This window comes from Anarhichas minor, unplaced genomic scaffold (genome assembly GCF_050575085.1).
Source record: "Anarhichas minor isolate MPS153535 unplaced genomic scaffold, ASM5057508v1 ptg000007l, whole genome shotgun sequence".
Classification (NCBI taxonomy): domain Eukaryota; kingdom Metazoa; phylum Chordata; class Actinopteri; order Perciformes; family Anarhichadidae; genus Anarhichas; species Anarhichas minor.
This window is the reverse complement of record NW_027466453.1, coordinates 6,471,090-6,485,333: the sequence shown is the minus strand read 5'-3', so window position 1 is coordinate 6,485,333 and position 14,244 is coordinate 6,471,090. Positions and strand designations below refer to the sequence as shown.

The 14,244-nt window shown below is 43.4% G+C and overlaps 1 protein-coding gene across 1 annotated transcript; it reads right to left on the bottom strand.

Moving 5' to 3' along the window:
- Positions 1-2,068: 2,068 nt before the first annotated feature.
- Positions 2,069-2,438, bottom strand: pde6hb (phosphodiesterase 6H, cGMP-specific, cone, gamma, paralog b). Its single transcript, XM_076080068.1, has 2 exons — positions 2,296-2,438; positions 2,069-2,186 (listed from the first exon to the last, which is right to left on the bottom strand). The coding sequence occupies exons 1-2, from the start codon at positions 2,436-2,438 to the stop codon at positions 2,069-2,071; spliced, it is 261 nt and encodes an 86-aa protein (XP_075936183.1).
- Positions 2,439-14,244: the final 11,806 nt, after the last annotated feature.

Here is a 14,244-nt window from a genome sequence, read left to right as displayed (position 1 = left end):
TGCCATTTTCTCAACAATGGGATGGATTGCCGTGACAATCATTTCCACCTCAGGATGAACTGTAATAACTTGGGTGACCCTTTAACTTTTTCATCTCGCACAAACAGGTCAAAATTTCAATCGGCCCGATTCCTTTGGTTCATGACGTAGTTTTTCTAGGCCAACCAGGAAGTCATCGTCGCACCGGTTCCCTCGGCAAGAAGCCACTGGGAGTTTTTCATTGGATTCTGGATTATCGCATGTCTTGTTCAACAAGATCATCTTCACAAAAAAACACTAATATGATGAAGCGTGAATGCGTTCGGCAGACGTGTAAAAAAGCTAAAGTTAGGCTATAAACAAACAAACACCACGGTCACATGAGTGCCAAACACAACAAGGCTGTGAATGGACTACAGGCGGGATGACGCCCTTAGTTGTGTCAACATTCAGCCACTTGTTAGCAACCGCCTTTTTAAAGTGAATTCTCTTGAGGGGTGATGACTGACATGTTTGATATTAAAACCTCTTAAGCTTGTGTTGAAGCTCAGAGCTTATGTCAGCTATCAAACCAAAAAAAAACATTCAAAAAACTCACTGACTTCGAGACGAGTGACTCATTTCAGGGTTTTAGAAATCATTCCTGCAGCACTTTATATCTGCAAAACTAACGACATTCCCATCAGCCTCAGCTGTGTGCTGTTTTTAATGCTAGTCAGCAAACGTTAGCATGCTAACACGCTAAATCAAGATGGTGAACATGCTGACTGAAGCGTCCTCATGTTAGCATTTAGCTCAAAGCTCTGCTACAGCCTCACAGATCTGCTAGCATGGCTGTAGACTCCTAATATACGGTATGTAGGGTATATTCAAACGTAGAAAAGAATTACATTATTCTGTATAATGTATTTTTAACAGAGAGACATAACATCGTAAGGATTTACTGTTTGAATATTGTTAGGGGTGTGATGTGCGAGCTGGGTTTCTTGTTAATGCCATGATTTGTTTTGCTTGTCTTACAAAGAGCCACGTGGGAGTGTGTCGATGTCAGGAAGCCTTAAAATGAGCGGTAATTATTATTAGATGTGCTCGGACAGCATTGGAGTTAAGAGGCAGAAGGAAATGTCATCAATTTGAAGAGGACTGCCGGGAAACTTTTGGAGAGTATACTTTCATTTTGTATCTCATCCTAGATCCTCATTAGTGATATTAAATCACGATTGTTTTTTGTTTCCCTTTGTTTGACATATTTATTGCTTGAGATGAATTCCATGATCTTTCATCTTTCATGTGTTCCATAAAAACAACACGGACGACACGAGTACTATAAATATACACATTTTACTGCGGCTATCAGGACGTACCAGTTCACAGTACACCGTCTGTGGTATTGTGCAACACAGAACATACAGTATATGCCTTTGTTTTCTCTTAGGAGGGGCGTGGGTTCAGATAGCAGCAAGGAGAGAGAGAGAGAGAGAGAGAGAGACGGACGGGATAAAAGGGAGTGGATCCTCCGCGATCACGTGCAAGTGCACTGTAGCTCTCCTTGCATCCCCTTGGTGTTTACAGTACAGTTACAGTTGTGCACGTGGAGTAGAAAATACAATGCAAAACAAAAGTGGGAGGATGTACAAAAGGTAGGATGGGAGATAAGGTTCAACGCTGAGAACAAAATATTTACATTTTAATAGACAGCTAGAAGCAAATACAAGCTAGTGTTTTAGTCCGAATGAGGGGGGGGGGGGGGGGGACGTCGGGAGAAGACTATCATAGATGGATGAAGGGAATACGGTATGTGGGTTTTATATTTTTTTATATTTTTTTTATATTTTTCTCGTCTTCTCATTCCAAGTATATATATATATACTATAAAAAAATATCATATAATCATACAAAAATAACATTATGATTTATGCTCTCCTTCCACTTAGTGGAGCGAGGCATGAGGTAGATAGACGAGAGGGCATTAGGGGGTTCGCTGGCAGTCTTATCGTGGCGTGCCGAGCTGGGGCGGAGAGAAGGCAGGGCGGAGAGGGCCGGACGGAGGAGAGGTGCACGAAGGCGAGGAAGGCGGGAGGCAGCCGGTTTAGATGATGCCGTATTTGGCCAAGTCGCTGAGCTCCATGTCGCCGAAGGCCTCCCATGGGCACACCACTGTGATGTCTGTGCCAAGGCCCTCCATGCCGGGGATATCGTCGCCAAAGCTGCAAGGAGAGAAAAACAAAAGAGGTGAGCTGCCTGAATGTGATTGTTTTGCATTGAATACAAATAAATCTATGTATAAATATAATAAATGGTTTTTTTTTTGTTTACCCCTTCTGGCCTGGCTTCGGGGCTTTGCTCTTGAATGTACGGGTCTGCCTCTGCTTGAACTTGGGTGGTCCCTTCTTGGGTGTGGTGGGGCCGGCCGTTCCACCGGGGGCCAGGGCGCTTCCTGCAGGGGGGGCGGCGTTCATTTCTGCTGAGGGTCTCTAAAAGAAAGGCGACATGTGACATCAGACGGAGATCACAGTTGACTCCGGCTTCCTCTGTCCTCTCCTCTTTAGTCCTCTGCTCTCTCTCTCTCCCTCTCTCTCTCTCTCTCTCTCTCCCTCTCTCCCTCTCTCTCTCTCTCTCTCTCTCCCTCTCTCTCTGCTGCCCTCTGTTAATCCCGTTTCCTTCCAGCCCTCAATGCCAATCAGAAGAGATCATGCAGATTAGTTCAAACAACCAGATTAGCTCTAATCCCACTCTGATCCGCAGCGGTCCAATTGCCCTTCTTGAGCAACAGGGACGTCATACGCAGTGGGACCTCTGACTCTTCCATGAGCTCTTCAGCTCGGACAAAGAATTCAACCGCTGATGTGTGATACTTAAGATATATCAGGATACTGATTACTGAATTACAAACTATTCCAGCGACATCATCTGTGAATTGTTTTCTCTTGCTGACCTAGTGAGGCTGCATCACAACACATGTCACGGTGTTGTTGTCCGCGAATGGACCTGCGTACGTCCCCGTCTGTCCTGTCCTGTCCTGTCCTCATCTCCATCCCGATCTTAAGCGGTATCCTGTCTGAGCTCTTGTTCCTCCTGTGACATCTGACTCTGGTAATCATGGTAGGGCAATTTGACCGAGGCGGAAAACACCCTGCCGTGGCACGTTATGTAACTCGACTACATGTGCCCCCTGCCGCAGCAGATCTAGGGGGCCTGTAGTGAGGGTCACAAAGTCTGTGGAGCCGCTGCCCAACATGTTATCAGCCATCTGCTGCTGTGCCGCTAAAGCCAATCCTCTTTACACCGGGCATCGGAAAATACACACACCTGTCCTCTCCTTTTAAGTTTCGACTGAATGCCTTTCAAGAGTCCTTCTTTTACACACATCACGTACAACACGTCGGAGTTCTCAGTCATTCCTCTTCCTGGCACCGGTTTACAGTTTTAAACTAACAATGCACAAACGCATATCTGCATTAAATCCCTATCGTCAAACTCTTAAGTGGTCCTCATCTGAATTCTTGCATTATCTATGAGTTCAGTGCCTTGAAGCAGTGCACAAGTAGTTTGTATTACCATGAACACATTATAAAAGTTATGATTAAAGTAAAGAAAAGAAAGTCCTTCATAAGTCGATAAGGTTGTTCTCACCTGTTGTCACAGATATCCAGAGAGGCCACCGCCGATCTCTGCTCAGAGAGATTGCTTCTTTCCTTGTTATGTGAATATGTGAAGCGTGTTTTCTGTGTTGTGCTCTTATATCTCCATTTCTAATCCCCACATCCTCCTCTTTCCAGTCACATGGGACCCCCCCTCCCCTCCCCTCCCCTCCCTGACTCTGATTGTCCTTGCTCCCATCATGCCACCCTCCGCTGCCCTCCCTACCTGGGAGGCGGTGCAACCTATTGTGGAGACGGCATCAAAGATCCATCTGGAAGGATCTGATCGGGCTTATCCCTCTAAACCCCAGCACGCCTGCGATGAGCTTTGTTGTGAGGTCAATGTGAGATGCTGCTTTCACGTGTCGAGCCACAAGTAAACAGACGTCAAACTCTAATGAGATTACATTTGTAATATGCAAAAATATAGTTTCTTGACGCTTTGAATTTGATTGAAAAAGGGATCTTAAAACAAGCAGTTTTGTTCTTTCTGTAATGCATTTTGAGCACTGACGGTACTTAAAAAGTGTTTTGATGAATCACTGCAATAATCAGGTTTTAGCTGTGAGCTGACGAGCCAAGCTGCCTGACCTCTCTTCATCTTAAAGTCTTGTTAATCAGCAACAAGTGTCGGTGACCTCCCTCTCTCCCCCATCATGATGTCAAACATCACATTTGTGCTAAATCAAACGCAGCTGTTTGGTCCAGAAGAATCGTCTTCAAACTGAATGAACAGCTGGTCCAGTTGCCTTCGACTTCATGCCTCAACATAGTTACTCCATTCTTCTTTGGACGAGGTGACAGAAAATCCTCACAGACTAGTATTTTTAACTTCATTTAACTTCAGTATTTTAGGAAAGGTAAAACTACAAAGATTCAAGATTTAGGACTATATTAGAACATACCATGCCTGATCAGTACAGTACATCTAAACTGGTGTGTCATAATGATTGTAATGATTTGGCCTCTGCGTGTGGAAGATGTTGATTTACAGGGAGGATACCGGATTAGCTTGTTTGGAAGCGGGACAAGAAGGTTCCTGAGAAAAAAGCCATGACACAACCACACAGCGCTGACGGGAAGGATACGTAAGCAGACGTTGTTGTTCTTCCAATTATCCAGCCAGAAAGTCTTTAAAACCCAACAGACGTTTACAGACTGACAAACTTTACCACTAACTCACACAGACACGGGGAAAGAAGAAGGCCTCTGTTCCTTGTGTCATTCTTTTGTTCTTCATTTCTTATATTCGTTGAACTAATTGAATTCCATTCTGTTTGCGCTCTATCTTGATATATCTTTGCTAAAAGATGAATAAATTGGGACTAGATGAGGCTGTTGTAGTCACAGCGGTGCTTTAAACTAGATGCTAAAGTCAGCATGCTAACATGCTCACAATGGCAATGCTAATATGCTGATGTTTAGCAGGTATGACGTTAACCATGTTGACCACGTTTGTTTAGCATTTTGGCTAACATTTAGTAATTGAACAGCTGGAGGATCACCAGAGCCATGAGGATTCTTCCTCTGGGGAACATGAATCTTTGTATAAAATGTCATGACAATCAATCGAGTAGACGTTGAGATATTTCAGTGTGGACCAACGTGGCGGACCGACCAACTGACATTGCCAAGATTGTAACAAAACAACCTCCCTGACATCCAAAGAGTGATAGCACAATGCTCATAATTGGAACTACATCTTTAATGGCTGTAGTTACTAACCACCATTATTTAATATCGATGCAGTCTGTAGCTTTTACAGTCAATTGATTAACTCGTGTAAAAATGGAAGCAAGGGCCAAGAAATGTCGATTAGAGTTATCTGGGTTAATAATTTTCTTTTCAAAGATGGATATCCTTTTTGGGTTAATCTATCATTTCATATAGTGGTCTGGGATTGGGGTCCATCCTATGCTGTTTTGACGCCAACATGGTCCTAAAGCAGGACAGGGCAAAGGCTAAGCCTATTTACCGGTGGAGTTTGTTGGCTGGAGATAGGAATGGAGCCGGCCTCTTTAACGACACGGACTTTTCCGCACTATGTAACGTAAACTCTGCATCGGTCTGCATCAGTCGGCCTCTTTAAAGTATGCCGGCAGATTGTTAGCAAGGCTCCTCAGTAAAAACAATGAACTGGACTGAACTAAAGCTACGCGGTGAGATGTTAACATGTTTACTTAGTAGGTCAGTAAGTCAACCTCGGAGCCCACTCATCTTATGTCTGCTGGATCAGGCTGATAGGCCACTAATTAGATTAACGAAGGGACTTAGTATTGAAAAGTAGCACTGGGGCAGCAATATGACGCAGGGAGTCCTGTGCTGGTGTGCTCAGCTTCACAGGCAGCATTTTACAGCATGTCAAACATCAGCTAAGTACGACTTTAACAAAGAAATCTGTTCTTTCATGAAGCTCATGTGTGTTCAGAGGAAACCATACTCTCTTTACGTCCGAGCTCTTTTGGCCTGAGTACCACAGTATACAGTGCAGGCATACAGTAACCTGTAAATGTGTTGGATGTATGGAGGTTTGCTTGCCATTCCGCAAAAAGCTCAAAGAGACCACGAGCGACTATTCTCAGCTCATGAATGCACTTTTTATTTACATTTTATTTTAGTTTTTTTACCAAAAAGGGTCGAGACAGGACTGAACCACAGTCTCTGGTGTCGCTTTGGACTCAAATGCTAAACTCGTGCTTTGTGTCCGAGACACATTTATGTGTGTAAATTCAAAGCCGTCTTCCCAAAAATAGGAAAACGTGACCATTAACGCAAACCGTTTTAAAATCGTCCCTTTTTTTAAAAGATAGAATTTAGGGTGTCAGGGAAAGAGACACCAGACACATTAGCATTCACTCAGCTTCCAGTCAACCCTTCATTGTGCTGTGATCCACTCTGCACCCGCTAAGGGGTGAAATATACGCTGTATGGCTAAATAATAATAACATCTATTGGAGAAAATACAGCAGAGAAGTGGATTTATGCTGTAAGGGGGGATTCAAGAAGGTTTTCTGACATGAAAACTTGTCCCCATACGAACCTCTTTGAAGACGGAAACTACAGCCACGTTTGAAGCCTTCATGGGGTGAGTGTTAAAATATCAGTTTAAATGTATGTTTGATGAAGCACCTTTAATTATAGTCTCGTGTGTGAACCACACGTATCCGAACATGTCTCAGACTGTCTGGTGTGCGGGTAAATATGAGGTCAGACGGTTCCAGTGTTGGTGTTGGCAGTTGTAGGGCTCGTTCAGAGAGCGATGTACACAGCAGATGTACAGGTTAAACATGGGACACTTCCTCATCCCAGCACTTGCTGACGGGGCATTTATGGTATATTGACCTCTGACCTCAACACAGACACTAAGTCAGTGCTTCCGTTTTTTTTCACATGTGCCCACAAGTAGCCCTCAAACAACGCAGTCTTTGTTCCAAGTATGTTCATTTCAATTTCAAAACTGTTTCAATTTCTTAGCTAGCTGACTCAATTTCTCTCTCTCTCTCTCTCTCTCTCTCTCTCTCTCTCTCTCTCTATCTATCTGTCTATATATCTATATATACATAATTATATACAATATATATATATATATATATATAATTGTATACATTATTGTTTTTCCATGTAGGCCTATCCCCTAGCAACAGCATGAGCAGGCTACCAGCTGGTTGGCAATTATTGTGTAAGTGACACACACACACACTTACCTGTGGTCACATGCACATGCAGTACAGAAACAGTTACATGTGTCACAGATTGGTGGGCTACTCTTTGCTCCTGCGTATGTGCTGTCTGTAACAGAGTTCTTTTTCCATTTTCACCCACGAAAACCCATTGTGTATGTGATTCAGTGTAGTTCTGATCCATCACCTGTTTTCACACGAGACACCGCTGTGACTCCAGTCAGTTCAAAATACTGCGGCAAGACTTTCATCCCCAGGAGACGAGAGTCTATCTCCTCTGGCTGGCCGGCTCCTGTTAACTCTGTGATGGTTTGATTCAGGACCTCCTGATCCTCCAGACTGGACCAACACTGTGTCAGAGTTGCAGAACACCGACCAAAAACAGCTTGATTAGCCTCAAAGAGTCCGTAGTATCATCCTGTTTGCAATCTCTTCTTAAAACCTACTCTTGAAAGGTTTCTCACTCGGTTTGATCCGCCACATCAGTGAAGTTCTTTTTCATTTCTTACGGCCTTGATGTAACAATCTTCTATTTATTCCATTTTATATTTCGGTGTTGTGTACCGGTGTTGTTTTCCTGATCAATGTCATCTGCCACATCTTTTATACCTCTTGATTATGCTACCTTTGTAACTGCTTTCAGATGGAGCAGCATACATTATTCATGAAGAAATCACTGCTGTTTCTGTTGCATCAATATTGGATATTAGAATCCTGCTTTATTTTACATAAGTCATTTTCATTCCAGCTCAGTCAGTATTCATGGGCCTCTCTCTCCCTCTCTCTCTCTCTCTCTCTCTCTCACTTCCGATTGAAATTCCCAGGCATGGCTCACAGAAATTCACTTCAAATGCAACTAATGATTTTACTCATTCATGCAAACACGTTCTGCGTTTCCATTTCCTATCTGCCGCGCTTCTTTAAGCTTTGAAGTGCAAAATCCCTTCAGTTTTTGCCTAAATCTCTTACTTTCATGGCAACCAGCACATTTCTTTTATACATAGATTTGCCTGCAGTAAATATATTCTTTTTCTATTTGATGAGTGTGTTTTTTTTTCATTAACTTTATATTCCTTTTTTTAAAGCATTCCAATTCCTTCATTTTTCTCTGCTGGTTAATAAGCTGTACAGAAGGACAGGCTGGTGTTTCTTGTAAGTTGTCAGCATATTGACCGAGTTGCGTTGCTTTCAGTAACTTTGGCTTTATTTTTTACATTTTTTAATGGCGAGTTGTCCTTTCCATTGTTTCTGCAAATATCTATTTGTGTTTTTGGAATCTTTCCAGGGAAGCTGTGAATTCTGTGTGTCGGCCTCACGTAAGACTTTAAGAAGCCGGCGTGTCGAACTAATTGGACACTGGGAAGGATTCTCTGAAAGGCTGATTGACCTGAATCTCATTTCATGGGCTTACTTCGATTGTCGTCATGAGGCCTTCCTCCAAACATTTTCAGGAACTGTTTTAAGTCCCGTCTCCCTCCTTTGCAGAGCCCAGATACGAGCCCTTGTACATTTTTTCTGTCTTTGTCTACAGTACAAAGAGTATCAGTCGGGTGAAAACCATATAGAAGACACTTATAAAGTCACTTATCTCAGGGAGAATTTCTGCAATCGCTGCAGTCGTTTTTGTGCGATCTTGTGTCATGCTGAGACGCAATTGTCTCTGAACCTTGTTGTTAGGTTTTTGTTGCACACTTATCCAAAAAAACAACAATTTGACCTTTTGATCCTCCTGTGTGCCCATGCATTGTGCGTACAGCACGAGTGTTTGTCCCTGGCTGACACTTTGCCAAACTATCCCTCCCTTTTCTTCTGCAACTCCGAGGCGAGTCTCTAAAAATTGCGATTACGCTGCAGAAATGGCAGAACTTACCACGGAAGCGTCACAGCGAGGGCCCCTCTCTGCCATAAAATCCTGTCATTCCTCGCCTCACAGACTGAGGCGAGCTGTGAGCTTCATGTGCAGCAGCAGCAGCACGTATGTGGGTGTGCAATTATTAATATGCCATATTTCATTTGAGGCAGGAATGAAAACATCGTGCAGAAGGAAAGCAAAGAGGCAGCGGACGACTTGGCCATCCTGCAGCCATTGTAGTCAGAATGTAAAACAGGAGAATAAACATAGAGATTCATGTTGCACTGTATGTGCTGAATACTATTTGTTGAACCTCGACATTTGGCTTTGACGATATGTGAATCAGAAAAGCAAGTAAAGGACGGACCGAGAATCTTTTCATGGGAAAATCTGCGCCTCGCTGCTGGTACGATGTTTATCAAACATTGCATCAAAAACCAATCCGTTCGATGACTGTTTTTGCAAAAAGATGTAAAGATTTCCCGTATGCACGGGCCACACCGATGTGACGTCTGACATGAAGGATGATTGCTTTCAATCTCGGTGAGAGGAAAGGATTACATTGGCTGCAATTGAACACAGAGGATCACACAAACGTCAAGACATATAGAGACACGGGGTGCGCAGGGTGCAGACGTGACCGTGGCTTTGATGTTCGATGAATCAGAAATGATAGTGCATGTGGATAGTTCGAACTTTTTCTTATTTTCGCGCTTTCTTCTTACTCCAATGTATGGCCTGTAACACACCTGAATCTTCAAACAAACCCTCGGGCGGTCGCGTTGCATTGTGGGTAATGTAGGTTTTGATAAAGAAGACGTGTGCATGAAATAGAAAAGCCTAATACCTCCATTCTGCTGCATGGACATTAGTGAGTGAAGGACTCTTTAAATGGTCTTTTAAGTGTTGCAACAAATCAGTTGTTCACAATGGACATAAATCAGAGCTTAAATTCAGGCAGAATTAGTTATAACTACACATTTTATTTAAAGTTTCATAGGAAAGCAAGCAGCTCAGTACAACAGACTGCAGATTACTGCAGATCTTTTGACATCACCAAACTCCAAACACACAAACTGCGAAACAATTGCAAAAACATGAGCTTGGAGTGTATTCATAGTTCTGAGGAACATCTGCATCAGACGCATGTGAGACTCAAAGAAGACCAAAAATGTGTTCAGAGATAAGAGAGATATCCGCTGAGAACAAACCCGACCTGAGACACTCTTTCACACATTGGGATGTTTCGCGTTGTGACAGTAGTCGAGCCGACTGCTCGGAGTGGCTGCAGAGTGACGGAGAGAGGGTTAGAAAGACGAGGGAAGCTGTAATCTGGGCTTTAAGGCTTCCATTGGCATTAAAGGAGCCCACTTATTAGATTGGATCGGGGAGGCAGACTAATTGGATATCACCAAAACAGAGAGACTGACGTTGTCGTGACACATGATGATGTTCGCAAGGGCTTGAAAGCAATGGGAACAGCATTAATAGCAATTAATAGAATCTGAGGCAACCCAGAAACAGAAATACATGCACACACACACATAACACACACTCATGTATGTGCTACTGTAGCACAAGTGCATGATTGCAGGTAGAAAATAGTGCTCCTCCTATTTAATGTGTGTGTGTGTGTGTCTGTGTGTGTGTGTGTGTGTGTGTGTGTGTGTGTGTGTGTGTGTGTGTGTGTGTGTGTGTGTGTGTGTGTGTGTGTGTTGGCATACAGGACGGATACAGGATGGATGTTTTTGCGTGTGTGACTCTTGAAAGAAGCCATAAAGGATTGAGGAAAGCAGGTTGAATTGAGGAGAAAATAAAGGAAGCAAAAGGTAATTCAGCGTAACGAGTGCTCCGAGGAAATTAGTCCTCCGAGTAGACCTCATGTGATTTTACTCTCTGCTCCCTTTCATTTGTACCTTGTGCACATGTTTCCTGGGTTTGCTCCGAGTCTGAATGCAGACCTAATAAATGCTGCGTTGAAATGATGCATGAAAAGAAAAAGCTTATTTATGGATTTTTTTTTATTTTTCATTTCCAACAGCCACATGTGTTCTGTATGCATGTATGTATGTATGTATGTATGTATGTATAAAGATGAATAACTGATGGTCCATTACAGATCTGTCAATGCTGTACATGTTTACCATTATCAATAAGAGCACTAACTAAGTTCTTAATCCTTAAAAGATTCCTTATTTTACTGCCATAAACATCCTGAGAGCTTTTAACGAAAACATCTGTTTGAACTTTATTTTCAAAAAACACTCTATTTTGGTTCATGGTGTTTTTTTCCTCTCGCACACAAATACACATGCACAACACATACACACACACACACACACACACACACACACACACACACACACACATGTTTGGATGGCTCACAGCGCCTGTTTTTGCCGCATAACTCCATGTACCCCTAATGAACAGGAACAGGATTAATGCTTATTTATATGTTTATGTCTTCGGTCGCAGCTCATAAATTCCCAAACTGTTCCACTTCATAGTACAGTGCTGTGTGTGTGTGTGTGTGTGTGTGTGTGTGTGTGTGTGTGTGTGTGTGTGTGTGTGTGTGTGTGTGTGTGTGTGTGTGTGTGTGTGTGTGTGTGTGTGTGTGTGTGTGTGTGTGTGTGTGTGTCTGCACACAAGGCAGGATACGCCCTTGGCTAGCTAAGCGTCCCATTTCCAGCCCACAGTGTAGTAATGTACTCGTTAATACTTAACAGAGTCTGTAAAAATGCGATGCCGTGATTGTCGCTTCCAGGCAGCCATTAAAAGCCAGGAAGCCGAGGAATACACATTATAGATCCTGTATGTTGTGAGAGGCTGCTGGATGATCACGTCGACAACATGTGTCAGCCTTTTAAAAGAGACAGAGAACAAACCCCGTGACCTCACCAAGCACACTGACTCAACTCTGTCTGGTAGAAAGACCAAATGAGATATGATCTGAAGAGCCTGAGCCTTTTAGCACTGAGTGTGTGCCAACTCACTCCAACCCAACGTCTGTGTTTGTTCATTTTTGCACAACGTACTAAGGCTGCTGTAACATTACGTTAAAATGCAGGAAAGCTAGTGAATCAGTTTAAATCAGAACAGCGGACTAACGCTGCCTTATAAGTAAAACCTGCATACTCGCTGTTTTTTTTTTTTGATGGTTTCCAATAATCTTTTGTATTATTATTATTATTATGTGAATAAAGAGACACGTTGTGGCTGCAAATGGACATAAAACAACTAGAGTGCGACACAAAAGAACCACAAGGACACAAAACGAATACAAACAGACAAAGAAACCCGTAAAATGACCAAAAAAGATACAAAACAGACAAACTGAAAAATATGTCTCCAAAAATGTGATGTTACAAAACATTAATGCCAAAACCTTTTACATCAGGCCTTCCATTCCGTGCTATGTCTCTTTATTCAAATGGTAGCAATTATTTGAGATCAATGCGTCCATCGGGGACATGTTGTTTTGTATTTGTACAGTTTGTTCTTCACCTCTGCATGAGAGGGTGTGTTGTTACCCAATAAACCACAGTGAACTTTAACAACCTCCTCGTCACTTAGAACCCTGCTGTAGGCCTGTGGAGTCTGGAAGCGTCACTTTAGTCCCTCACCCACTGTTCTAATGTGCAGTCACGCGGCAGCCAAGAAAAGATGGTGTGAGAAAGAGGTCCTCCAGAAAAACCATAGCGAGACAAGAAGAGACGTTATGAGCTGGGGGGGGGGGAGGGGAAGAGAGAATTCGCGAGGAAGAGCGAGGGGAATAAAGAAGAGGTGCTGCAGCTTCCCTGCAAGAGTGAAGGGAGGAAATTGTTCAGACGGCGCTCGAAGAGAGGAGAGAAAAGAGGAGAGGAGATGAGGGAATAGCACTCTTCGGCCTCCTCGACGTTACCGCTGTCAGGGCTAACGTCTCATTACCAGTCCTCGCTGGCGGCTCTCAGGCAGTCAGCGAGGGGTCAGTGGAGCTCCAGAGAGGCAGGATAACAGAGAGGCTCTCATTGAGCTTAATAGCATAGAAGTCCAGAGACATGGAAAGACTCCGAGGAATGGCCTCAAAAGAGGATTCGTGAGGAGATGCTTTCATATAGCTAACTGTGGGAACTGAAGTATGTACGTTACACTCTCGTGAATATGCCCAGTCGTGTGTCAAAACATGTCAGGAAAAGGAGACTGCTCATGTTCGCTGGTGTCTATCTTACTTTAATGTTTGGTATTTAATTTGCTTTGGCAGGAGGAGAGGGGAGGGGAGGGGAAAGGAAAGGAGCAGAGCAGAGTGGAGAGGACGAGACAGGATATGAAGCTTGAAGTGAAGAATTACAGTATTGGCAACAGCTCCTAGACCACAAGCATGAGAAAGAGACAAACAGAGAAGCCCAACAATCTAAAATAAAGGAGTGGCCCTCATAAAGTATGAACTCCATCGTTTGGTAAGGGCCATGTCTTCTAAATAGACACAAATACATACGATACATATACGTACATATCAGTCAATGATGTAAACAACAGGGTTTGTTGAAGCACTCATTTTCCACAGACCTATTACTGGTAATCACTCTTTTCCTCCTGCAGGGGGCGGGTGAGTGTCGCTCAGCAGAGCAGCGTTGCAGCCATCCTTCAGGTGAAAGAAACCTCTTCTTTAGTTTGCAGTGTGTCACTGTGGCGGAGAGGGTTACTATGGTTTCACACCCACAGCTCAGCATTACACACACACACACACACACACCCACACACACACTGCATGCACACTAGTCATGAAGTCAGCTTAGTGTGCGGTTCTGCGGCTAGTGCTCTCGGTGTGTGGACTCCTAATCCTCTGCATAATAATACCATGTGGGCTTTAGCTGCAGAGGATAGAGGCTCCTCTGCTCAGGCCTGAGTTTATGTGTAATTGCTGTAGTTATAATACATCAATACACGTTGGTGCAGACCATGACATGTTACATTCCACTGTGCAGACCCCTCAATGGTTTGGTTTACGGCCCACAGCCCATGACTTATGTTTTTTTACTGCACAGTGTTATATAGCTTCTATCTTTGGCCACAAGGGGGCAGACGCACTTTTAAACAAACTCAGCAACATAAC